At 36.1% G+C, this 26,233-nt stretch overlaps 5 protein-coding genes and 1 non-coding gene across 6 annotated transcripts; 4 read left to right on the top strand and 2 right to left on the bottom strand.

Moving 5' to 3' along the window:
- The first annotated feature begins 773 nt into the window (after nt 1-773).
- On the top strand, nt 774-2,887 carry mrps17 (mitochondrial ribosomal protein S17). The gene is made up of 3 exons (XM_039676504.2): nt 774-925; nt 1,095-1,239; nt 2,528-2,887. The coding sequence occupies exons 2-3, from the start codon at nt 1,117-1,119 to the stop codon at nt 2,822-2,824; spliced, it is 420 nt and encodes a 139-aa protein (XP_039532438.1). The 5' UTR covers nt 774-925; nt 1,095-1,116; the 3' UTR covers nt 2,825-2,887.
- A 580-nt stretch (nt 2,888-3,467) lies between these two features.
- fam114a2 (family with sequence similarity 114 member A2) lies at nt 3,468-10,558 on the bottom strand. Its single transcript, XM_039676936.2, has 14 exons — nt 10,407-10,558; nt 9,730-9,976; nt 9,161-9,260; nt 8,983-9,081; nt 8,775-8,902; nt 8,274-8,411; nt 7,963-8,121; nt 7,756-7,879; nt 6,388-6,473; nt 6,194-6,304; nt 5,947-6,086; nt 5,796-5,868; nt 4,962-5,015; nt 3,468-3,991 (listed from the first exon to the last, which is right to left on the bottom strand). Exons 2-14 carry the CDS (start codon nt 9,955-9,957, stop codon nt 3,893-3,895), a joined length of 1,539 nt encoding a protein of 512 aa, XP_039532870.2. The 5' UTR covers nt 9,958-9,976; nt 10,407-10,558; the 3' UTR covers nt 3,468-3,892.
- A 616-nt stretch (nt 10,559-11,174) lies between these two features.
- On the top strand, nt 11,175-13,156 carry pgrmc1 (progesterone receptor membrane component 1). Its single transcript, XM_039676937.2, has 3 exons — nt 11,175-11,510; nt 12,281-12,436; nt 12,514-13,156. Exons 1-3 carry the CDS (start codon nt 11,222-11,224, stop codon nt 12,606-12,608), a joined length of 540 nt encoding a protein of 179 aa, XP_039532871.2. The 5' UTR covers nt 11,175-11,221; the 3' UTR covers nt 12,609-13,156.
- An 855-nt stretch (nt 13,157-14,011) lies between these two features.
- On the bottom strand, nt 14,012-14,122 carry trnal-caa (transfer RNA leucine (anticodon CAA)). Its single transcript has 2 exons — nt 14,085-14,122; nt 14,012-14,057 (listed from the first exon to the last, which is right to left on the bottom strand). It is a non-coding gene; the product is annotated as a tRNA-Leu (tRNA).
- Nucleotides 14,123-14,390: 268 nt separating this feature from the next.
- cox7b (cytochrome c oxidase subunit 7B) lies at nt 14,391-15,575 on the top strand. The gene is made up of 3 exons (XM_039675738.2): nt 14,391-14,548; nt 15,142-15,263; nt 15,344-15,575. The coding sequence occupies exons 1-3, from the start codon at nt 14,407-14,409 to the stop codon at nt 15,416-15,418; spliced, it is 339 nt and encodes a 112-aa protein (XP_039531672.1). The 5' UTR covers nt 14,391-14,406; the 3' UTR covers nt 15,419-15,575.
- A 949-nt stretch (nt 15,576-16,524) lies between these two features.
- Nucleotides 16,525-25,795, top strand: pgk1 (phosphoglycerate kinase 1). Its single transcript, XM_039677266.2, has 10 exons — nt 16,525-16,710; nt 18,417-18,467; nt 18,933-19,088; nt 19,304-19,448; nt 20,843-20,946; nt 21,059-21,178; nt 22,008-22,122; nt 23,583-23,762; nt 23,849-24,026; nt 25,041-25,795. The coding sequence occupies exons 1-10, from the start codon at nt 16,646-16,648 to the stop codon at nt 25,178-25,180; spliced, it is 1,254 nt and encodes a 417-aa protein (XP_039533200.1). The 5' UTR covers nt 16,525-16,645; the 3' UTR covers nt 25,181-25,795.
- The last annotated feature ends 438 nt before the right edge of the window (nt 25,796-26,233 follow it).

The following is a 26,233-nucleotide window of genomic DNA, read 5'->3' on the forward strand; positions in this document are numbered from 1 at the left end:
GAAGAATAAGAGTTTGTTACATGGGATATTATTATTAGATATAATAACATTAAATTAATTAAATAAGTTCAAAAGAACAGAATTGATCTGAAATGGAAAGCTTTTGTAACATTAATCACTACCATTCAAACGTTTGGGGTCAGTAAGAATTTATTTTTTATTTTTGGGGGAAAGAAATTAGAAAATACTTATTCATCAAGGATGAGATAAATTAATCAAAAGTTACAGTAAAGACATTTATAATGTTAGAAAAGATTATATTTTAAATAAATGCTGTTCTTTTGAACTTTCTATTCATCTTAGAATTTGGGGGGGGGGGGGGTGGTACACGACTGTTTTCAACGTTGAAAATAATAATTTATGTTTTTTGAGCATAAAATCAGCCTATTAGAATGATTTCTGAAAGATCATGTGACACTGAAAACTGATGTGTAATCAACAACCGTAATGATGTTGAAAATTCAGCTGTCAAATTACATTTTTAAATATATTAAAATAGAAAACTAGTCATATAGAAAATAGAAAAATAGTCATTTTAAATTGTCATAATATTTCACAATATTACTGTTTGTCATTTTTTTTTCATCAAATAAAGCAGCATTTTTGAGCAGAAGAGACTTCATTTAAAAACATAAAAATCTTACTGATCTAACTTTTGACCGGTAGCGTATCTATATAGTTTAACATGTACATTAGTTTAATAAAAACATGTAATGTCCATTCCAATGACTACGGGGTCATAAGGGGTTAAAATAATCAGAAACATCATACATTTCATTATATGCCTGGCTTGCAGGCTTTGCAGCATTTGACATTTTGGGACCGTACTACGTCATCAACATGAGCCACGAGTCTTGACATTCAGACGCATGCGGAATGTTTTCATGAGTTTCTGACCTTTACATTACCTTTAAAGTGAATTTCGGTAAGTGTATTATGCTCACATTTATTTAACATACACACAGAACAGCGTGTTGTTGTGTAATGGAAACTTGGCCTCGGTAAAACAGATGTATGCGAACCGGTTAGCTTAGTGCTAGCAGCTGATTATCTGACTGCTAGCGCGTTTAACGTGAACATTTACTACATTTCAGGGGACTGAAAGCCTCAAACGGCATGGCCGCGCGTCAAGGATCGGTCCATGCCAAATGGATCATTGGTCATGTAATCGGAACCAAGATGAAGAAGACGGCAAAGGTTCGAGTGACCAGACTTGTGCTCGATCCTTACCTGCTCAAGGTAACATGTTGAATTATTCTGCTATTTTGCTCTAAAACAAAGAAAACCCGCAGCATTTATGTTTGTTTTAAAATAATGACGTATTATCTGAAAATAGTCGCCCTTGGTTCATAACAAAACATGGCTCATATCAGGGGCGGTTCTAGGGTGAGTGGATAATCCATGTATTTGTCACGATACGAGGAATAAACTTTAAATTCAATTCTTATATTTGGTTTTTTATCTTTTTTATTTATTTGCTTAAAAATCACAATGTCTCACAGCCTCTTCTTTCCTTGCTGATTCATCTGAGACATGGTAAAATAGCAAGCTCAGCTCTATTATTGTTTTAATAAATAGCATTCACTTAACAACGTGATTTTTGTGAGAATAGATAAAAAGAGGTGACTAAAGAATCTCTATAATAACAAAAAAAAAAAAAAAACATGCACATTGTATAGGCTACCTTATTTTTACTTTATACATAATACTAACACAAACACTAAAAGCCTAGTAGGCCTACAATTAAAACACATGGCCCTATACACTTATATTTTTGAAGGAGCACTTGTACATACATTATATACAGCACTCACAATTTGCATAAATAATTGTATCAAACATCAAATTTGGAATACAAAAATATGAAATATTGAAAAAATTAAAATGGTACTTTTCCACTAGATGGCCTTAATGAATTAGTCGGTTTATTCAATCGAATCGATTCGTTCAAAACAGATGATTCATTAAAAAAAAAAAGAAATGTTTTCTGAATGGCGGTCAGTGAATCGTTTACAAGCTAATTCAATCAATACACACTGTAATGCTTTGTTTGAAACCATTTTTGTTAGCGAAATATTTTCTTACGTTAATATTATCTTTTCTTATTGAATTGTTTTAGTGATGGCTGGGGGTGTTTTACTTCCTTTTTTTGATACTATCCATTTTCTCATTCATTACTAACTTACACATCAACAAACCGCCTGGCTCCAAAATATTTAATTTCATTGGCTGGATCATACAGACGCTGAGCTTCTCATCGACGGTTGGCCAGTTTACATGTCAGTCAGAAGCACTAGCCTGAGTGGGCGGTTCTTGTCGGTTGTGAATGACAACGCGTATGTTGACGGACGCTATGATGCGAGAGTCGAGAGATATACATTTAATTAATTAAATTCTCTCAGTGATGGTGTGTAGCCTACCTTGCATGGTAATAAAAACATTCGGGGCTTTACTGAAAACATTCGGGGATCCAGCCCCCTTAGCGCCGCCACATATCAATAAGTATATTCACTTTCTCCTTTCCAAGTATTACAACAAGAGGAAGACCTACTTCGCCCATGATGCTTTGGAGCAGTGCACAGTTGGGGATGTTGTTTTGTTGAAGGCTTTACCGGAGAAGAGGTCCAAACATGTCAAACATGAACTGTCCGAGATTGTGTATAAAGTTGGGCGGGTGGTGGACCCGCTCACTGGGAAGAGGGTCGCTGGGAAGCAGTATTTGGAGCCTCTCACGGAAAGCACAGAAGACGCAGAAGTGTCTTTAATGGAAAAACTGGAGCAACTGAACATTACTGCTTCATCACCTCCTTCACCCCCTTTGTAGCTCGCTTTCTCTCTTTGATGTACGCACGTCTTGATTTTCACATTAAATATTATTACACACTCACTGCCTATTATTTGTGTGGTCATTAACCTTACAAAAAGTGCGTCTACTTGCTGTTTTTGTTTTCTTTTTTTGCCACACAGACCGACAATTTTAAGGTACAGTTCTGTACTGGACTGTTATTATGATATTTTCATTGGGAAGTTAAATGTGCCAGCGCCCTCTAGTGGAAGTGAAGACCAGTAATACTTTTCACACTGGTTTCTTGTCATTTATCAGGTCAGACCATGTTGTAATGTACAAAAAAAAAAAAAAAAAAATCAGATTCATAATGTTTTATACATTTACATTAAGAAAAACATGTTACCTAGCATACTCTACATATAGTAAAATGTAGGGCTGTGAAGCATCCAAAATAAAAGTTTGTTTACATAAGTGGGTGAACGGTGTATAATTATGTTGTATATATTTAAGAAAAATGTGTTATTTACATATAAAATATTTATGTGTAGTTAAAATTATATATATATTTGCTTATACAAACTGTATATATATATACAGTTTGTAATATAAGCAAATATTTCTTAAATGCGTGTGTATGTATTTATATATACAAAATAATTACACACAGTTCACACACGTGTATTATGTAAACACAAACTTTTATTTTGGATGCGATTAATCGCAATTAATCGTTTCACAGCCCTAGTAAAATGTTTTCTATAATCCAGAAGACAAGTAACAATTGTTTATTTAAAAGATAACTGGCATATTAACATTAATACTGATATGACAACAATATAAGTCTTAGGATTTGAAAAAGATGATTTCGTTATACATTTAGACATAAAATATATTTAAATTACCATATTCATTTATACACTCAGTTATAGGGAGATTTATGACACAGTCTATTCAAATATATACCAAGATAGGGAAAAAAAGCCAACAATCAACCTTAAAGCTGTGCACTTTTACAGCATGTTGTCATATTCTTACCATGTCTACCTGAATATAAACCGCACATTATTTTACTTCCATGATATGATGTTGCATATCTAGTGTTTCTCACTGTGCTGACTCCACTGTCCTCTGAATATGAGACACTTCCAGCACTGGCATGAGGAGCTGGAACGCGTCCTGGATATATGACGCACTGTTTGATGCCTTGAAATGGAAAATAAAGTGAAAGAAGATTTTAATACCCCTGTGCAAACATGAAAAAAATATCAACTTGCATCTGTAAATGTCTTTTTTATTATTATTTAGGTTAATGTGAATATGCATGACCATCTTTAAAGGCAGGGTAGGTGATTTGTTAAAGAAACGTTTTTTTGTTATGGCTGAAAGTCTCTTCACATCCTGACAGCAATCACTAAGTTCTAAGCAATCTAAATCTATTAATATGTATATATCGCCTGTGAAAGGACCATAAAATGTTCATCCAATCATTGAATTCGGTCCGAATGCAATGATACGATGTCCTACCTGCCTGTCAATGTGTATTTCCATACCTCTGCACACCTGCTCGTGCAGACATCACACATGTCATCAGCGTGTTTAATGCTATGCAGAGTTAGACAGACGTTCAGGGTTCCTGCGGGTCCTTAAAAAGTCTTAAATTAGATATTTAAAATTTAAGGCCATTAAAAGTCTTATTTTTACGTATGAAAGGTCTTAAATTTTAGATGACACTTCGACTTAGTCATATCTTAATGTTTTCATCTAATTTGCGTACGTATTAATTTTTATCTATCTTTGTGGATTTGCTTGTTCACGTGACAATTCGTGTCACATTCGCGGCAGAATAACGTTTGTTATTGTTGTCGTATACAGTTCCTCCTGAACCGAAACAACAAGCTTATGGAGATGTAAACCGATGACATTACACTGTGTTGAATTTATGAGTTTCAATGGCAACTTGTTGAAAAAAACAAGTAGTTTGTTCGTTATAATTGTAATGTTATGCGTTTTGAGACATGAGGTGGTTTCTCGTGGCGTTTTCGTTGCTCCCTGTTGTACGCATTCATGTGTTTTGAAGAAGGCTTGGTTTTGGAGACGCTCTGAAGGTTTTCAAAGCTAGCCTTTCTGAAAATGACCTACCCTACCTTTAACATGATGAAAGACAGAGACAAACCTCCAGAAAAACGCTGGTAATTAGAGGATTGAGAACTTCTCCCTTTTCATTTGCCTGAAAAAAACAAAAATTTCGACATGGAATTTGAATATATATATTGGGAATATTACAATAAATATATAATAAAAGAGGACATGATTTAAAAAAAAAAAAAAGTATATTTTTTCCTTTAACCCTAAAACCGTATTCTGGACAAATGTGGACAAAATAGTTTTGATTTATCTTTAAAAAATACTTCCCTTGATCTGAGTGGTACAAGACTTGGCTACTTTTCCTAAGTTTGCCATCTGAACAAACACAATTTTTTTTTGACTCAATTCTACAATGTTAAGTTGGTTTAAACAAAACTCCTTAATCTTGTATTTGGGTCAAAAATGGGCACCCATAGAAACGAATGGGAAAACTGTAATTTAGAGCATTCTAAAATAAGCCAAAATAAGACAGCAAAGTCACTTCATCTTTAGGTTTTAACTCTAAGAACTTATTGGAATGATATTTTAATGTAGTTAAAAAAACAAAAAACATAAAAATAAGCATAATTTACATAGAAAATATGGTACTTTTTGAAGTAAATAAATTCAAAAATACCCCCAAAATAAAAAATAAAAAACACTATAAATGGATAGACAAAACTTTATCAAAGACAGTGATATAACATTTATAATAAATAAAAATTAGGATCACACCTGAGTGCCCACATTTGTCCACAATTCCAGCATTAAGGGCTATAAAGTAAATATGGTTTGAGGGCCACAACTCTACTAATATTATTATAATGATCATAAACAATATTATAGATCTCCAGACTGTACTATGAGAAGTGAAGCGTCTTACCCCAATGGTAGTCAAGCACGACGTGTACTTCTTGGATAGTAGTGATACCTCCTTACAAATAACAATAGTAACTCTGAAAGTGAAAGACATTATGATTTTAATGTCTCCAAATACCAATTTTGCACTATTGTTTTGCAACAAGATAACTCACTGCGATAAGACTTTGGCTTGTTCGGAGGCCGTCGCCTCCTCAGTGTTACAGTGAAGCAGCATTTCAGCTGTTTTCTGGAACTGCTCTATGGATCTGGCTGTGAACTCGGCCAGACTTGTAATGGCAAACAAATGGGCCTCCTATGAAAAAAAAAAGAGTAACTTGAATTGTCAAAACACAGATTCATTACTCTATTAAAGATATGTATGCATATCTAAAAGACTTTTAGTTAACAAAAGATGAAAACCTCAACGCTGTATTTTGTCACTGGCGTTTCCTGTTCTTTCTCCTCTTCTTGCTGTGTGCTTTCACTTTGTAGCTTCATATTTGTTAAATGGTTGGATGCGTTTTTTCTGGCCTGAGTGGATATGAGTAATAGTAAATAATCGGACACACAAAATGCATGAAGATTACAATTACGAAGAGACGCTCGGGTAATACCTTGCTTAGTTTGTCAGCTGATGTGGAGATCTGTAATCTTTCAAGAACATCTGTCAGTTCCTTCACAAAATCCTCTCCATCATCACCTGAGGATAAAAATGAAGATTTATTTTCTTTATGTGCGCAACAAAAATATGTTGTTTATTTACTGAATCCGAAATGTTAAAGTGGTCCAATTATGCATGCATGAAAAAAGTTTTTGCTCTGTTTTTCTGAATTAACGAGTCAATTATCTCAGAATTATGAGATCATTTTTCACGGGAAAAAAAGTTTTTGCTCTGTTTTTCTGAAATAACGAGTTAATTATCTCAGAATTGTGAGATAATTTTTCACGGAAAAAAGGTTTTGCTCTGTTTTTCTGAATTAACGAGTCAATTATCTCAGAATTGTGAGATCATTTTTCACGGAAAAAAGGTTTTGCTCTGTTTTTCTGAATTAACGAGTCAATTATCTCAGAATTATGAGATCATTTTTCATGGAAAAAAAGTTTTTGCTCTGTTTTTCTGAATTAACGAGTCTATTATCTCAGAATTATGAGATCATTTTTCACGGGAAAAAAAGTTTTTGCTCTGTTTTTCTGAAATAACGAGTTAATTATCTCAGAATTGTGAGATAATTTTTCACAGAAAAAAGGTTTTGCTCTGTTTTTCTGAATTAACGAGTCAATTATCTCAGAATTGTGAGATCATTTTTCACGGAAAAAAAGGTTTTGCTCTGTTTTTCTGAATTAACGGGTTAATTATCTCAGAATTATGAGATCATTTTTCACGGAAAAAAAGAGTTAATTATCTCAGAATTATGAGATCATTTTTCATGGAAAAAAAGTTTTTGCTCTGTTTTTCTGAAGTAACGAGTCAATTATCTCAGAATTGTGATCATTTTTCACGGAAAAAAGTTTTTGCTCTGTTTTTCTGAATTAACGAGTTAATTATCTCAGAATTATGAGATCATTTTTCACGGAAAACGTTTTTGCTCTGTTTTTCTGAATTAACTAGCTAATTATCTCAGAATTATGAGATCATTTTTCACGGAAAAAAAAAGGTTTTGCTCTGTTTTTCTGAATTAATGACTTGATTATCTTCAAAATTATGAGTAACTCATTAATTCATAAAAACAGAGTGTAACATTTTTTTTTCAAGAAAAATATATCTACAATTAACTCGTTAATTCAGAAAAACAGAGTAGATTTTGTTTCCTCAAATGAATGCAATACACTTCCGTAGGGAAGAGAGGTTTTGCAACAATTTCAAATGTGTTTTGAACATTCAAGCATGAAAACCTATTCTAGTAGACTCCAAAAACAAAATCAAGATTTTTAAAATCGGGCAATATATAATATTTTTTACTTTAACTTTGTATCCGTTTTACCTTTCATGTCATCCTCCACCTCATCATCAAACTCCATGAGGGAAAAAGGCTCTTTAATGTCTTGTAGTTCCTCTCTCAGTTTAGCTAACTCTTCACCGGACAGAGTGGTCAGCACAGATTTCACCTGCGCAGAAACACCACACCAACATTCAAATCATTTTAAATTCTATCATTAGTTGAATTTGCCAAAAAAGTAGATCTATTAACCTTAGCTTCACTCTCTCTAGAGAGGATCTCCAAAGCCTCCAGATGGGACAGGCCTTGAAACTCATCAAACAACATCCCATAATGAGCCTTTTTGTCCGTTTCCGAAGAAACGTTTTCGGCTTTCTGCTGCTGCTCACGTTCCTTTGCTTCCCTTAAGACCTTTGAGAGATGAGCAATTGAATCAGGTCAGTTTCATTCACAAGCAAAACTGAATTGTATAAGGTCATAATATATTTATGCAGGGAGTTGAAGTTGCTATGAATATATTCCATGGGATTATTTAGGACAGACAGTCCTCATAGCTTCTGCACCTGTGACAGTGTGGAGTTTCTGTTCATCATCAGTCCCTTGGTTTTCTTAAAGCCGGGGTCTCCCTCTGCTATCACATCCATGGTCTTCTTCCCAATAAACTCCAATGCATCCAAACCACCACTTATTACGGTTTTACCCTAGCCAAAAAGCATAAGAAGACAATCAAATAAAATATACAACATTTGCATTTAAAATAATTTATTTATACAATAATCATAATCAATACAAATAAGAAATGCTCGACGCTGCTTTTACTTCACTTTCCAGTCTATATTTTTCTATGTTTTGTAATGAAATTCATAAGTAAGCACAATTTAATTTGTTTATAATTTTAATTTGTATGCATTTTTATTTGCACTTAAGCATAAGATCTGGAGAAACAGATTTTGTATATATTTATTTAGAATAAAAACAAATAGCCTATGGCAATATTTAAGTTTTATTTTTCAGAAATTTTAAAATATGTAACATAATCTAGCATACATTTAGCCTGCTCTTACCGTACTCTGAACTACAGTGGTTAAAGATGACAGCATTCCCATACTACTAGAGGAGATCATTCCCATGGCACCACCCATCCCATACGCCTTCTCCCCTTCATCTTTATTCGTCTCACTGCTGCCTGAACCTGCAGAAAGATCATAAACACTAAGGATCTGTAAACCCACGTATACCAATTCGCATGTCAAATGAAGAGCACATCATTACCATCAGTTTTTTCCTCCTCCGCTTGAGCTGAAAGCTCCTCAGGACTTGGGATTCCAAGAGACGTCTCTGCTTTCTCAATGACCTGTGTCAAACCTTGGCCTTAGACAATGAAAAAAACAACTGTATTAGTGTTGATGATGTATAACCTGAGCTAAAGTGAAACTCTTGTGCCACTTACCCACAGTAGCTACAGTGGCAGTAGCAGTGGAGAGGATCGATTTACCCCAGCTGCCCCAGTAACCCCAACCTCCCTGGGAAACAGTCGTCTCTGTGGAGGGCTGATGGGAAAAAGGTGACAGTTCAGTAATAGATCAGTTTAGAGTATTTTTTGGACATGATTAGAAAAGGTAAAGCTTGGCTAAGTGTCTGGTTCGTCATAACAGACTGGGCCAGCTGACCAATCGGAGCAGATTGGGCTTTTCGGGTTAGGCGGAAACTAAAACAGCATTTCAGGCAAAGAGTGAAAAGAGGTGCTGCCACAATGCATAATATGAGAATGTTTTGTTTTAACTCTAAATCATGTAAATATATTATTTTATGAAGCAAGCGTGTGTGTGTATGTGCATGCCTTTGGTGTGAGAGACCCAGGTTCGAATCCACTGTGAGACACCAATGTGTCCCTGAGCAAGACTCTTAACCCCTAGTTGCTTTGGATAAAAGCATCAGCTAAATGATAAATGTAAATGTGTGTGTATATATTATTAATAACAATATAAGTAAAAGAGTAAAAGAGTGATAGAAGCCTACATCTGGAGCACTTTCTGCTGATTGCGGTGCCTCTAGGTTCTTCTGTTCTTCTGCTGGAGGTTTAAGTTCTGGTCTTTTCCTCGTCTTTCGGGTTGGCGTTACATCAGTAGAGCTGTCACCCTGAGCATCAGTGGAGGGCTCATCTTGCGGGGCTGATGACGGCTCTTTGGCCTCTTGATCCATTGATTTCTCTGTTCGGTCACATGTGGAGCTTTCGCTGTCAGACATCTTAACACATTCCAGCCTCCTGAAATGGACAAATAAACACTTCACGTCTCAATTTTAATGCAAAGCTATATGATATATAATTGTGTACATGACAGTGTAGTTTATGGAATTGAAAACCAACACATACATCACAAATTGCTGAGGTTGAAGACTAAGATTTTACTGAATTAAATGAGATTCAAGACACAGATTATAGACATAAGTGAACTTAGAGATGAGTTGATCATGAATAGCTGGTATAATTGATGCTGGAGTACATACTTGCAAAATAAAGCACTTATCTGTCTGTCACATTGGAATACTGTACTGTATACTGTACTGTATTTAAAGCTAAGCTAACTTTCACTAGCAATAGTTAGTCAACATCCAGTAAGCTGGAGGCTATAAAAGTCATTATAGGGAAGGAGTTATTATTAAAATAAATAAGGGATAGCCATAACATATCCAACCTATTGATGACTGTTTCTCTTCGGTCCGGCCACGTCACTGGACTTGGTCCTCTGCTGTGTTTTGTTTTTCCCGTTACACTCTCTCCTTTCCATTGAGGAATGAAAACATCGACTCAACACATTATTCCGCCACCTGCTGTTTGGAGGACGTTCTTTCCTAACAGAACAACAGCGCCTCTTAAAGGGATAGTTTACCTACAATTGTAAAACAAAAAAACTGTTTGAGTTTATTTCTTCTGTTGAACACAAAAGAAATTATTTCAAAGAATATAACCGTTATAACAGTTTTTACAGAACTCATTGGGAGGGGGGAGTACTATGGAAGTCAATGGGTCCAGTCAACTGTTTGATTTTTTTTTTTTTTGGTGAACTAACCCTGTCCCTTTAAATTGAATTAAAGACTGTATATTTTATAGTCTAACTGTGTCCCATAAATTTAACAACCTGATATATTAGTCATTGCCACAATAATAGCCATAGAGCATCAGTTAACCTTCAACTGTGTTTTTGTTTATAAACCCAGCCAATATAATCACAATGAACACATCTAAAATAAAATATTTGACATATAACAACTGCAAAGCCACTAATTCGTAAATAAAACGATTCACGCACTAAATCAAGCATAAACTCTAGATTGTATTATTTGACGGCTCTGAGATTACAGTTAACTCAAAAACTACACGCCCCAGAAACCCCCGTCGAATCTGATTGGCTGGCGTCACACCATTGTTTGTTTTTGGCTCCTGTGATTGGTGCACTGCTGTGGTCGTCGACGAGTCTCTCGATGGTCTCACGCACAACATAGAAACGAAATGGCTGAAGAAAATGTTGAGCAAACTTCTGGAATTTTTCAGGAAATTTTCACTTCGCCCCTGAACATTAGCTTGCTATGTCTTTGCTTGTTCCTTCTGTACAAAATCGTCCGTGGAGACAAGCCTGCAGATTTTGGCCCGGTTGAGGAGCCGTTGCCTAAACTAAAGAAAAGAGATTTTACTTTAGCTGAACTGCAAGAGTACGATGGAGTGAAAAACCCAAGAATCCTCATGGCTATCAGTGGGAAAGTGTTTGATGTTACGAGAGGGAAGAAGTTCTACGGACCAGGTATGGCACAAATTCAACCACAAACTTATCTTAGGTGATTTTGTGCGATAAGAATTTCGTGGTTCTTGAATTCTGTTTATTTCAAACATGACCTATTAAAAAACGCATGAATTTAATTTCAGACACGCCCCTTTGTCGCACTTTTTAAACGAGTACAAATGCAGTCATAACCCCTAACTAACCTACTGAAAAGTCAGGATAATAGTGATGACACGCAACATTGTCAAAGTGTAGCTATGTTTACATTTTTGTTCTTTTGATAATGAGACGATTGCAGTGTTTTTTAGCCTTTTGCAATGCCAAAAACTCTTGCTTATCAGTGAATAATTAACTAAACTCGGATAAAGGTTGACTAGATACTTCAGATGTCCACTGAGCACCGGAATATTAATTTAAAGGGATGGTTCACACAAAATTTTATATGTTGTCATGTTTTGCTTAATTCAGCTACTTTTCCCAAACCTGAATTAGTTTCTTTCTTCTGTTGAACACATAAGAAGATATTTTAAATAATGCTGATAATCAAACAGTTGACGGCACCCATTGACTTCCATAGTAGGAAAAAGTATATAATGGAAGTCAATGGGGTCCATCATCTGTCTCAACTATGTCTTGTTGTTACCAACATTCTTCAAAATCTACACATGAGTAAATAGTGACATAATTTCATAATTTTTGGGTGAACTATCCCTTTAAGATAATAGATACTACTTATTTTGCATTCTGAGATGAAGAACATATTTGTGACGAGATAATTTGTTGTCTTTTAGAGGGCCCTTACGGGGTCTTTGCGGGTAGGGATGCATCCAGAGGACTGGCCACGTTCTGTTTGGAGAAGGAGGCCTTGAAAGAAACTCATGATGATCTTTCAGATCTCAATGCTATGCAGCAGGAGAGCCTGAGCGAGTGGGAGACCCAGTTCACGCGTAAGTTGAAGGACACTCATGTTGCAATGAGCTTGCATTGCTTATTGTTGAGTAAACGCTCTTATGTTCCTCCGCAGAGAAATATGATTACGTTGGGAAGCTTCTTAAACCTGGAGAAGAGCCGACAGAGTACACGGATGATGAGGAAGTCAAGGACAAAAAGACAGATTAGAACACACCTAGCTCTTCCATCTGTGCTTAAATGACCTAGATTTGTTGCACTCGCCTTTTTGTCTGAACCTCCATGTAATTTAATGTGACGTTAATGAGCACGTCATATGTTTATAAATAATTTCATATCTGTATTCTTAAAACTAAAGTAACATATATTATATCTACAGCAACTGTGAGACATATGTCATTTGAAGATGCATTCATTGGGAATATATGGCTTTCTGTAAATATAAGATGATTTCTCACTCATTTTATTTGGATTGCTGACTCTAGATTTTTATCTAACCAGAGAATATTTAACCCAAATGCATAAATAAACATCAAAACAAACTAGAATACAAAAGTCTGAGTGGAAATTCCCTTAATTTTACTTGATACAGATTAAGGAGGTTTCAGGTGAACTCATCATCACATGCCAGTCTGATCATCTGCTCAAGAAATCTGTAGATTAGATACATGCAACATTCCATGAGATTTTATGTTTTACGAAAATAAAGTATTTGTGAAACATCTTTTCTGTTCATTATTAAAGAAAATGATTTATTACCATTGTGCATTGTGTTGTATTTTGTTTTAGAGCTCTATGTTGGTTCATAGTATATGTAAAAGTTGCTGATTACTGGTGAAATATTCCCCATGTGTGTCCTGAACTGAACTATCTCAGTATGAATGAACTCTAAAACCTTCTGTATCTTATTTGAGACATGAATATCTAATGGCCTCGAAATTATCAACATGATCAACACTGCTGAAAAACCTGTTGCACACAATCTTTCACATGCCTTCTGTCATATGATTGATACTGTAGTTTATATTTTTTTCCTCAAAGTTAAAGACCTTTTTTTTTTTTGCTGTGAAAACTACTGATTTTTTATGATAAAAAAAAACAAAAGAAATTTTGACTAACTTTTTTTGTTAGTAATGTTTCAAAATGTACTGGACTGAAGCAACTAGATTTGCTTGATTATCCATACACACACACACACATATAAATATATATATTTTTTTTTTTTTATATAAAAAGAAAAGTCATGTTAAAAATAGTCAAATTTGACAGCAGAATTTTGAGGAACGTTTAGTAGTTCATCTCTCAATCGTCATTGTATTGCACTGCATTATGTGTTTTGCCCACAGAATAAAAACTACAGACCTTTGTATGAAAGATGAACTTTCAGGTCAAAACTTTTCATTTTTTTTAAAAAAATCAATAATCCACATTCACCTATACATATACACATTTTTTTTTCAAAATTATGTGTGGGTATAGGGGAGACATATCCTCTAATTTTGCGAGTGAAATTGTCACACAATCATATAAAACAAAAATGGTTACAAGATAGGCTTATTTCTTACATTAAAGATATGAGATAACATTATTAATAGATCGAGCATAAAAGTATGTGTCAGAAGTGGGATTCGAACCCACGCCTCCATTCGGAGACCAGAATACCCGTTTGTTCGGAAGGGAGCAACCCTTGAGTCTGGCGCCTTAGACCACTCGGCCATCCTGACACGACTGTGACTTACTGTTTATATGTTGGATTTAACTTGGATCTGAAATTGTACACGCAGAGGTAACGCTGCACAACCCGCAAACTGTTTAACTAAAAAAAAACAGCAGTGATGGTCCCTTATTATATTCAGAAAAAAATATATAAATATTTCAACTTATTTATGCTTAGAATAACAACGTATATGTTAACAACAAATCACATCACTTTAAACTATCAGAGTTTACTTTAGTTTAACATTTATTTACATGTTGAATCTGAATCTACTTCGATCACCGCGCGTGCATGCGCGTAAGTAACGCGCGTTCATCACTTCCGCTCTGCCATTTTGTTTCTGCCATTCAGTTCAAGGGTATTAGCTCGCGCCGCCCGTTGTCCCGAGAAATAACTATGTATCGCTTCGCCAAGATTGCCATGAACCTTAGCGGTAAGTTATATATCTCATTCGAGGACTGGCCGTTTTATTTCACATTTCATTAAACAGCATTTGTTGTAATGTTGGGCAGTAACCTACACTGATGTTACTTCCCAGTGCGCTAAAGCTAGTTTTGATGGGATTCATTCGTAGTTCCCTGTCAGTTTATACGTTTTTGTAAATAATTTAATCTATTGTCACCTTACCTTATAGAGATATGTTTATATCTTCATGTATTTGTGGGTTTAAAAATGTCTCTCTTCTTCATAAACTCAAAATATTGTAAATATTTCTCTCTCAATGATGTGCTTTTCCATTCCATTAGCTGCTATATTTCTATACAATGTTTCTAACAAATTAAATTGCAATTTTCCTTTTAGCTACAAGCTTGCACAAGTGCAAGCTTGTAGCTAAAAGGAAAATTGCAATTTAATTTAATAAGTTTATTGTAGGCTCTATGATTGCAAAAAGGTCAATGTTTTGTATGATAATTCTCATTTTCAAAAACTCAGCGACTCTTAATGACCCTTATTTCAACGAATAGTGTGTTAAAGGATGTTTAAACCTAAATCTACTTCTCTCTTCCCCCCTTTTCTTTATATTAGGTCAAAATGCCCGTCAGGTGGCTGTGCGACAAAAGTCTGGTCTGTCCCCTGAATTTCATGCCAAGTATGGAGCTCCTCTGATGATTGCTGGAATTGCATTTTGCACATCTGTTTGGGCATATGTAAGTGACTGCAAAAACACTTCTAATTCCATATCTTTTTCAATGTGCTATTATGTGATTTTTGTCTGCTGTCTTTGCAGGTGATCACATCAACAGGCATCACATGGAATTTGTCACCTGTAGGCAAGGTGCAGCCCAAGCCATGGCAGGAGTGATGAATGCATTTCCCGTCATGGACCGAATACTCTGGGATCCTAAATGACATTCTGAACATTTCCATTTTGCAAATGGAGACAATTTTCACCTTATCCAATCTTCTTGCTGTCTTGGCATGTCTGTAAAAAATTTATTAAATTAAAATATAAATATCAATATTTGTCTTATTACTTTATCTACATAGCTGTGGTATTAAATGATTATGTCAGATTTGAGCTTCTAATTTTAAATGTTGCATTAGCTTGATTTTTACCGTCAAATGAATGTCTATTTTGTATTTAGCATAATACAACTCTAAACTCTAAAACTCTAAACTCCAATTACAGGTCTGAACTTTAAGATAAAGTTATTTTTAATGTGTAATACATATTACTAAATTACAAAATCTTTTTTATGCCCTGGCCAGTTTTAAGATTTTGGGGTTATTTTGCTTCCACAACTTGTCTTCAAGATTGGTGAAAAGACAGCATCTAAAACAAAGTGTTCATTTTATCTATTTAAATCTGAAAATGTCAATATGCATCTTTGTCTTTTTTGTCTGCTGCACTGAGCCAGAAATTTCCACTTATACACTAAATGTTACAGTTTTATACCTATCTATATTTGGAAGGGGTTTGCAGAGGGATTCGGTCATATCATTTGCCTGATCTATATGACATTCTTAAAAAAAAAATATTTTCTCCTGGAAGTTGGCAGTATTTTATGAATTATATAAAAAAAGATATCTAAAATCCCCATTGTAAAAAATTAAAATTAAATTTGTACATGGCTTTATCCAATGATCAGCTATATATTCTGAAAATATATGCAAATTAGTGTATATTTAATTAGATAATACCCCATTTACATAAAAAACATTTCAGAAGATTTGTAATAGAAAACAATTGAACTGAAGTAAGGTGATATATCTATTAGTTAACATTAACATTTATTAACCCTATTTCACCTCATTCAACTGCGGTAAGAGAGGGTAGGGTCTATAGATAGGGGGCAGCATTATTGCAACACGTTGGTCCAACAACATCCTATGTGCTAAATTGGTGAATGATTGATTGACAGCAAGGGTATCCAATGAGCGCTGGATTTAGAAGCGCATACCTCGATTAGTCCCGCCCACACTGTGTGCATCAGCATCAAGCTAAGGTCACTGTCTCACTCACTCGGGAGCTGAACCAGCACTGCACCACACCAGCTAAAGAGAGTTTTTCTGCAAATCTACAGCCAGAATGTCTCTGTCAAACAAACTCAATTTGGACAAGGTGGATGTGAAAGGAAAGCGCGTCATCATGAGGTAAGCGTGTATTGTCACCGGCACACTCCTTTATATCGTTTACTAACACTGTATTAATATCGTGACCTTCTTTTATTGGCTAAATGCTTTCTTGTTTTTTAACTTTTCATTTTAAGCTTTGATTTTTTGGCAAGGTTATGCGAATGAAACTTCCATCATTGATAACCGGAAGTGTATCTGTCACGCGTCACGTTTTATAATTACGTGCTGAATGGCAGATATACCGAAAACTAGCGCGTGCGCATCATTTAATATCAGTCCTAACTCTGTTGTTTTAAAGTTAAATTAAAATCTTTAAACTCATCACACTTTTTTGTCTATAAAGGCTTTAAAATTCCTTGGTGAAATGACACCACCCAGTTACAAATGCCAAATGGTCAGGGAGCCTCCGTCACTTTATTTTTGTACCATACCGACAACCAGAACGTTTTTCACATTACATACTGCTTTATTAGATATTTTGAACGTGTGCTGGCGGGTTTATACCATAAAGTTAAGCAGCACATTCATTTAGTGGCGTGTTCTTACTTGTTTGTTATACTGTCACTCATGCATGCCAGCCAGGTAATTTCTTATGTACATAAGTGGAAGATTGTTTATAATTTATCCCGCTAAACGACGTTCATATTCTCAGCAGCTGTTGGCATAAAGTGCCTTTGGTATTCTGAACACACACAGTCAAATGTCCTGCCAGCATTTAGACAGACAACCCTGCCCTGCCCACCGTCTGCCGCTTTATTTAACATTTTTCACCTTTATATAAATACCCACATGATAAAATAATAGCACTTTTTGAACAAGTTATTGCCAGCCATGTTGAGTGCGTCACAATAGCTACGTACATTGCAGCAGTTGCACGTGGTCTTACAACATCCGCAGGCAGGATCCAAATTGCTTTAATATTGTCTAATGTTATATTACAAATATTACAGTACAGCATTGGCTGTTCTGTACACTGGCCTGAATGCATATCTTACTGCTGTAAGGGGGCTTTACAGTGTTACGTAATTCACTGTAGTCATGGAGACAGTGTGAACGTGCAGCAATCAATGTGCACTCAATGATCCAGGTTTAGTTGTTTCTGTGTTGCAGTGATGCAGATAACGTCGTTCATTAATGTCACCGTAAAATCCTTATTTATTAAAATAGCTTTTTTATAACAGGTATTTTTATGGATTCATTAAAAAATGTTTGAGTTTCATAAACATTCGAATGCATAACAAATTACTAGAGATGATAGCTATATATAGTGCTGTCAAAATAGATTACTCGCATCTAACATGTAAAAAAATATTGAAAATGGAATTTTCCATTTTTTGGGTTATATGTATATATATGAAGAGTTTGAAATTTTCTTCTGAAATGATCATTTAAGTGAAATTACTGAACTTAAATATACAAGCTTGATAAAAATGGTCAATTTAGAAGAAAATTTCAAATGGCATTTAGAGGCTTTTGCATCTGAACTCTTCATATGTATATACATATATAACCCAAACATTGAAAATTCTATTATTTACTCACCCTTATGTCGTTTCAAAGACAATTAAACGAATATATATTTTTAATGAAATCTGAGAGTTTTCTGTCCCTTTCTGGAAATTTACTTATTATGAAATTAATAAATTTAATCATTCCATCAAACCACAGCATTTTATGTAGCTAGTTTGGTAATAGATCCATTTATTTGTTTCTCTCTCCAATAGGGTTGACTTCAACGTCCCTATGAAAGACAAGGCAATAACAAATAACCAGAGGTGAGATGGATATTGCTGATATACCAGTATTGTTGCATTCTTAACCAATAATGGTTCTTTCTTATCTCATTGATTTCACTATAATTCCCCTTTGTGCTGTTCATGTGCTCAAACCCTCAACTGCAACGTTTTTACCTTAAATTCTTACGGCTTTGTCGCTTATAAAATATGTTGTATATAATCATTCACTTATTGATGTCTATATTTTCTTGCAAAATATTAAAGAAAATATTAAGATTACTCAATAAATGTTTGTTCATTGAATGTCAGCAGTATATATATATATATATATATATATATATAAATAAATATATACTGTATATATATATATATATATATATATATATATATATATATATATATATATATAGGCTATGTTGTATATAGACCTGACTCGCAGTTGAAAAACACATGTTGGCCTTGTGCTACAGTATTTGTAATGAATATTATATATGCTCTCATCAGAATCAAGGCTGCAGTCCCATCAATTCAGCACTGTTTAGATAATGGGGCCAAAGCCGTAGTCCTGATGAGCCACTTGGGCCGGCCTGATGGAGTCCCCATGCCAAACAAGTACTCTCTGGAGCCTGTGGCCGCAGAACTCAAGAGCCTGCTGGGAAAGTAGGAGACTTCTTAACCTACACATTACACCATCAGTTAGAGATAATGTAAACCTTCAAGCTACATCTGCTTAACAGCACTGATGAATGAGTTTTACTGCGTAAACATCAGAAATGTATGGTAGAAAAGCGTCATCTTAATAGTAATCAATGCATACTTAATTCAGCTTAGTACTTCGCCACCAACCTTGCTGTTTAATTTGCATATACTTAAAGAGACGTTCAGTTCCTGAAGGACTGTGTGGGTCCGGATGTGGAGAAAGCCTGTGCAGACCCACCTGCCGGTTCTGTCATTTTGCTGGAGAACCTGCGTTTCCATGTGGCCGAGGAAGGCAAGGGCAAAGATGCATCGGGGAACAAGGTCAGTGCAGCGTATCTCATTGGCTCTGCAGGTAAAAACTGCTGGGTCATCTTAGGCCCTATTTACACTTGGTATTAAGATGCGTTTTGGTCGATTGGATCACAAGTGGCTGACTCTAAATACAGACGTAAACGGGGTTTAAAATGCTTTGAGCGTGTCCCCTTTTGGACCGTAAACTTATTCGATCGACTCCGTTCATAGTGGAAACAGTCATGTGGTCAAATGTTAAAGAAAGGCAATAAAAAGATTGTTTAAATGCTGGTAAAAACTATAATGAATGTGAAAAATAAGGTTCTTAGTCTTTCCTTCCTTTGACTGCACCCAGAAAGAAGCCACAAGAGTTTACGTTGAATTAAATGCAAGATACAGACTTAAAATTTGATCATACAGTAAGATCTTTGGCCTGAAATGCCACACGCTTAAAGGAGTAGTTCACTTTTAAAAAAAGTTTTGCTGATAGTTTACTCACCCCCATGTCATCCAAGATGTCCATCTCTTTCTTTCTTCAGTCGAAAAGAAATTAAGGTTTTTGATAAACATTCCAGGATTTTCTCCATATAATGAACTTCAATGGGAACCAAACGGTTCAAGGTCCAAAAGACAGTTTCAGTGCTGCTTTAAATGACACCAGACCATGAATAAGAGTCGTCTGTACTCAGCTGACCTATTGACATTTGTTGGAAGGTCATGTGTGATCATGCGTCTTTTCTGGTCCTCGAAGCCCTGGCTGGAATGCACGCAGGGAAGAGGAGACGAGAAAGAGAGGGACGAGTAGAGACCAAAGAAAGCGAAAGGGAAACTGCCATGTCCTTTGCTGGCGAGAAACTGCAGCTTGCCATTATCTGGGCTCCTGTGTAACCTTTCACATTAGTTTAGAAGTTATGAACTTTGAGTGCATGTGGATGGCAGTAATGTGATCACAACGGCATGTATAAGGAGTCCTTCTGTAACTGGGTTTAAAATACTTTCTCCAACTGTAAGATCTCCATTTTGTTGGTTTACACATTGATTTCACGTAGCACTGAAAAGCAGTGTTGCCAGATTGGCTGGATTTCCAGCCCAAAATCCACCCAATGTGATTAACTACATAATATTGATAAAATGAAATGAAAATGAATGAATTTCCCAAGAGGAAACTGGATCTGGTTCAAGTACAAACTGCAAACTTCTCAAAGAGCTTTAAACGATTCGATTCGAACTGGTTCATCAAAATGAATGAATCTTTTTCCGAGTCATTCAACGAACATAACGACTCGGAAAAAGATTTGTTCATTTTGGTGAACGAGTTCGAACAGGAATTTGTTCGCCACAGTTCACCTTTAATCTGGAATATGTTTATTTGTTCTTTAGGTGGCATCAAATGATCTGTAAATGATTTTGATTTATCTTTTCAGACCAAAGCAAGTCAGGAGGAGATCGATTCTTTCCGAGCCTCCCTGTCCAAGCTGGGTGATGTTTACGTCAACGATGCCTTTGGAACTGCACACAGAGCTCATAGGTACTCCATTACACAAAACTGTGATGGGAAAATAAAAACGTGCATTGTTTAGTCTGAAAAACATCAACATCATGAGACAAATTCTGTTTTCATGTCTAATGTGTCACTCCAGCTCCATGGTTGGAGTGAATCTCCCTCAGAAGGCTGCTGGTTTTCTGATGAAGAAGGAGCTGGACTACTTCGCCATGGCCCTTGAGAAACCACAGAGGCCTTTCCTGGCCATTCTCGGGGGGTGAGTGTTATTGACGGAGCGCTGTGATAGCTTATCTTTTTAGTTCTGAATACTAAGGAGGATAAGTACCCAGGTTTAGTGATTAAAAACATCAGAAGACCTTACTTTGGTCCTGCAAGATCTTGTTTGTGATCTAAGGAAGGGTCTTTTACAGAGTTCACCTATCGAATGATAATGAATGACTGAAAGAATACTGGGCTGTACTTCAGTCTTCTTTTAGGACGCATCTGTCATTTCTCTATTGAAAACCTCTTCAGAAAGCATCAGTGACAGTCCAGGAATAGTTGCATTTATCCTCTTATGCAACAACAGGATGTGTGACAATCTCCTTGTTCTAATGGTTCTTTAAGCCTCACATATATGGCCAAAAAAAGATTTATTTACATTTGTAGATTTCTATTTTATTTAGTATTATCATTGATAACCGGAAGTAAATCCGGTTATCAATGATAATATTTAGTAAATCCTGATGCTGAAACTGTCATGATTCAACTGTGCAGGGTACAATGATGGCAAATAAAGCCATGATCACTACAAAGTGTTCTTGTGGAATGGATAGCAAATGCCTTGCAAAGGTCAGGCCATTGCACAACTTAAACACTCATTATGTACTTACTGAAGCAGTTCATATCTGATGTTTGTCCCAAATATCAAAGTTCACTCAGGGAATTGGCCCATTGATGAGCTTAACTGCAATGCACGTTCGCTTTTGACTTCTAATTAGGGCACTTTCGTCAGTAGTTTCATCCCAATGAGATTTAAATGCAGATAAAATGAACATCTCATTGAAAAGGCTTTGTTTGATTGATTTGTTGTTTTGATCGGACAGGGCCAAGGTCAAAGATAAGATTCAGCTGATCAACAACATGTTGGACAAGGTGAATGAGATGATCATTGGTGGAGGAATGGCCTTTACCTTCCTCAAGGTCCTCAAGAACATGGAGGTGAGTGGCCTGAAGCTTCCTTCACACTGCAAACCAAAGTTTAAGTCTAAGTTGACCGTAGTGACCATTGGCGACAATTGACGTGCTGTCGCAGTAGGAGCAATTGGTGATTTTTTGGAGACAGAAAGATTATATATCACCTCGAAGTCACCTAAAGGGCCTTAACTATGCATTGGAGGGTTATATTTATCATTTTATTGTTGAGAAGGTCGATGAAAAGCTTCAGCTCCAAGCAAAAATGTTCAGGTCACAGTGTAAACGTGATAAACCACAGATCGTTTGGTGCTACAGTATTTACATAATCATTCAGCACAACATTGTTAATATTTGGTGTCTCGGTTATTTACAGATATACGTTAATGAAGCTAAGTGGCATGATGTACAATGCAGCTAACGTTTTCTAATGTTAGCCTAACGTTACGCTAGAGATTTTAAAGATAACGTTCAAATACGTTGTTGACTGAACTTAGAACAGATGTAGACATCCTTGTTTAATTTATCCACGTTTAGTTGCTGTTGTGGTCTACCGCATAACTTAATCCAGAGCAGACGCTTATCTCGGTTGAGATATGGCTTGGGAAAGGGTAAAAAAAATATACACCATCGCCCAGCCTCTTGGGAACCTTGTGTCGGAGACCCCATGCACACCGTTTGACCATTTTAAACTTAAAGGGTTAGTTCACCCAAAAATGAAAATTAAGTCATTAATTACTCACCCCCATGCTGTACCAACCCCGTAAGACCTTCGTTCGTCTTCGGAACACAAATGAAGATATTTTTGATTAAATTTGAGAGCTGTTTACACCAGCTTACACTACTTCAGATCGCAATTCTCGCGCATGCGTCGTGGAAATCTATAAGGAAGTCTCGTTCTGGCCTACAAGGAAGAAAAGAAATAGTCGAATAAACTCGTTATTTTTGTTTGTTTTTTCGCACAAAAAGTATTCGCGTCGCTTGATAAACATATAGTTGAGCCACGGTAGTCACTTGGGATATTTAAACATTTTCTTCATTGACTTTCTGGGCCGTCAAGAGGCAGTCCCTTAGGCAGCCAATGTGGTAGTTATACAGCTCTTAAATTTAATCAAAAATATCTTCATTTGTGTTCCGAAGACGAACGAAGGTCTTACGGGGTTGGTACAGCATGGGGGTGAGTAATTAATGACTTAATTTTCATTTTTGGGTGAACTAACCCTTTAAAATGAAGAGAAAAAACGAATGAAAACTGACTGAGCTGCGCACTGTGATTGGCTCATCGCGGTTGAGGTCGTGGATTAACCATAGGTCAATTGTTCTACGTTTCTTTTGGGAAACGCAGCCCTGAACATTAACTCAATTTCTGGAATTGAAAGTTGAGGTTTTTAATTTATTTATCGTTAAACTAATCTGGGTATGTCGCATAACCTTATTTCTGGAATACCCTCCTGGAGTTATAAATATTGTTTTCTTGTTGAGTTCAGATCGGCACTTCCTTGTATGATGAAGAGGGTGCCAAAATTGTGAAAGACCTAATGGCTAAAGCTGAGAAGAACGGTGTGAAGATCTCACTTCCTGTTGACTTCATCACCGCAGACAAGTTTGACGAGAAGGCGACAACGGGGAGTGCATCAGTAGCAGATGGTATTCCAGCTGGCTGGATGGTAAGGCAGATTGATCTTCTCCTTTTCCTGTAAGTGAACTAGAAGCAGTTGTTTAAAGAAGACCTTCTGGTTGTCCTTGCGTCCAGGGTCTGGACTGTGGTCCTGAGAGCTCACAGCTCTATGCGGAGGCTGTAGACAGAGCCAAGCAGATTGTGTGGAACGGACCTGTTGGTGTGTTCGAGTGGGACAACTTCTCTAGTGGAACCAAGAACTTGATGGACAAAGTTGTGGAAGCGACCAAAAATGGCTGCATCACCATTATTGGTGAGAATTTCATTAAATTTTATTTTTCTTTATCTTTATTTTGCCTGGAATATTTTAATATCTCATCTAATAGACTAATGGTTGACTGATGTATTGTCTAGGTCAGTGTTGGGAAAGTTCACTTTCTACATGAATTAGTTCAAAGTTCAGTTCACACATTTTAAAATGAACTGGTTCAGTTCGTAGTTCATACTTCAAAAAATGAACTAGTTCTTTTTTTCCATATGTTGCAAGCTTTTTTAAAAACATTTTATTGCCACAGCCCATATACAAACACAGACAACAATTATTTTATCGACGGGTAAAGTTTGCACAGAAATGTACGATTTTTTTCCCCATCCTCACCGACCTCGTCATAAAGCTTTGTTGACTTCGGCCACGGTGCGACATTGGTGTCTTGTGTTGCCAAAATAGTTTTTTTTTTTTTTTCGCATTATAGAGGCCTGTTTACGTGTGTTTTAGCCGGGTTTTTAGAAATCTGGCACCCTATTGTACAAAGTTAAACTGCGTTCACAGTAACGTTCATCAGGTAGTAATACGGTACGTTTAGTTCACATTCGCCCAAAAATATGAACACATTCATGGAACTATCGTTCATTGAACGGGTTCAGGCACAACACTGGTCTAGGCTGATTATTATTGGCAGATATTTGGCAATTTTTACCACCATTGGCATGATTTTTTTTTTGCTTGGTTTTATTGCCATGAAAATAGCTTTGCTAAGTCCTTGTTCTATTGACTTCCATAGTAGGAAAAAAAATATACTATGGATGTCAATGAGACCAGAAACTGTCTGGTTACCGATTCTTCTAAATATCAAAAAAATCAGCTGAATGCATACGAAAACGGTAAAACCCAACTGTTTAACTCTGGGAGAGTGGTAAAATGAGCCTATTTCCAAAAAAAGTGGTGTATCTAGTGTGATGTCATGTAGTCCACCCTGCTCTCTATGATGACACCCATCAAAAAGTTAATATCAGTCTCTATAATAGACTAATAATTGACTACTTTCAGGTGGGGGAGACACTGCAACCTGCTGTGCCAAGTGGGACACAGAAGATAAGGTCAGTCATGTGAGCACTGGAGGCGGAGCCAGTCTGGAGCTGCTGGAGGGTAAAGTGTTGCCTGGTGTCGAAGCCCTCAGCAACGTATAAGCGCTCTTCAGAAGCTGTCATCCTTATTCACTCAGTGTTTGTTCAGCTAACCTATCGGGGATGCAACAGACGACTACAACACTCTCTCTATGGACCGCTAACAGTATGCTGTGCTAGACTCCCTGACTGCGTTTCTCAAAAGCATTGTGAGCTAAGTTGATCGTAGAATCCATTGGTTGCAATTGATCAATTTAGCCTTATAATGCTTTTTGAAACACAGCCCTGTTCACTTGTACACATCAATTTGTTTTTCTTCTATCAAAAGGTTTCTCATTCAAGGTATTTCCATCGGTTGTGAGCGAAAGGTTACATCAGTAGTAATGACGATTCCTGTTATGATTGTTAACTGCTTAAGTGTTCATGTGTGTCCTGTTGTAGTGTTCACTGTAAAGCGTTGTGTTGTAATTCTAGAGTTTATATTTGATATTTGTTGCCTTCCTACAGATGTTGAGGACCTGTAAAAATGTAGACACTTTTCTCCCCATATTGCACTTGTCGTAGACCTGCAGCTTATGAGATGCACTAGAAATATTATAATGGGCTAATGTTAGACCCAGACAACCTGTCGTGGAAAGAATGATAATAAAAAAATAAATAAAAAAATATTTAAACTTTTTTTTTCTTCCTGGAATGTTTTTTTTTATCAAAAACCTTAATTTCTTTTCAATTGAAGAACGAATTACATGGATATCTTGGATGACATGGGGGTGAGTACATTATAAGCAAAAGTTGTTTTGTTTTTTTAAAAGTGAACTACTCCTTTAAGTAAAAAATGGGGAGACTTGGTAATAATGTGTAAGTGTTCAATTTTCAGTGGTGTTGGACTGATTAGAACAATTTAAATTACTCTGGGTTACCATTGTGGAGAAGAGCCGAGCATTTGCTTAGGGTCTGGACAGAGACAATAATCTCTGTACGGCTTTTATACTACTGACGTAAAGACTTTCTAGGGCGAATATTAGTAGCACACATCTTGTGGAACACACAAGTGTAATCAAAAGCGAAAATTATGCAAATAACCTCTCCGGACGTTTGAAAGCCCTTAATCTGTAC

Source organism: Pimephales promelas, chromosome 19 (assembly GCF_988280905.1).
Source record: "Pimephales promelas chromosome 19, fPimPro1.hap1.1, whole genome shotgun sequence".
Lineage (NCBI taxonomy): Eukaryota > Metazoa > Chordata > Actinopteri > Cypriniformes > Leuciscidae > Pimephales > Pimephales promelas.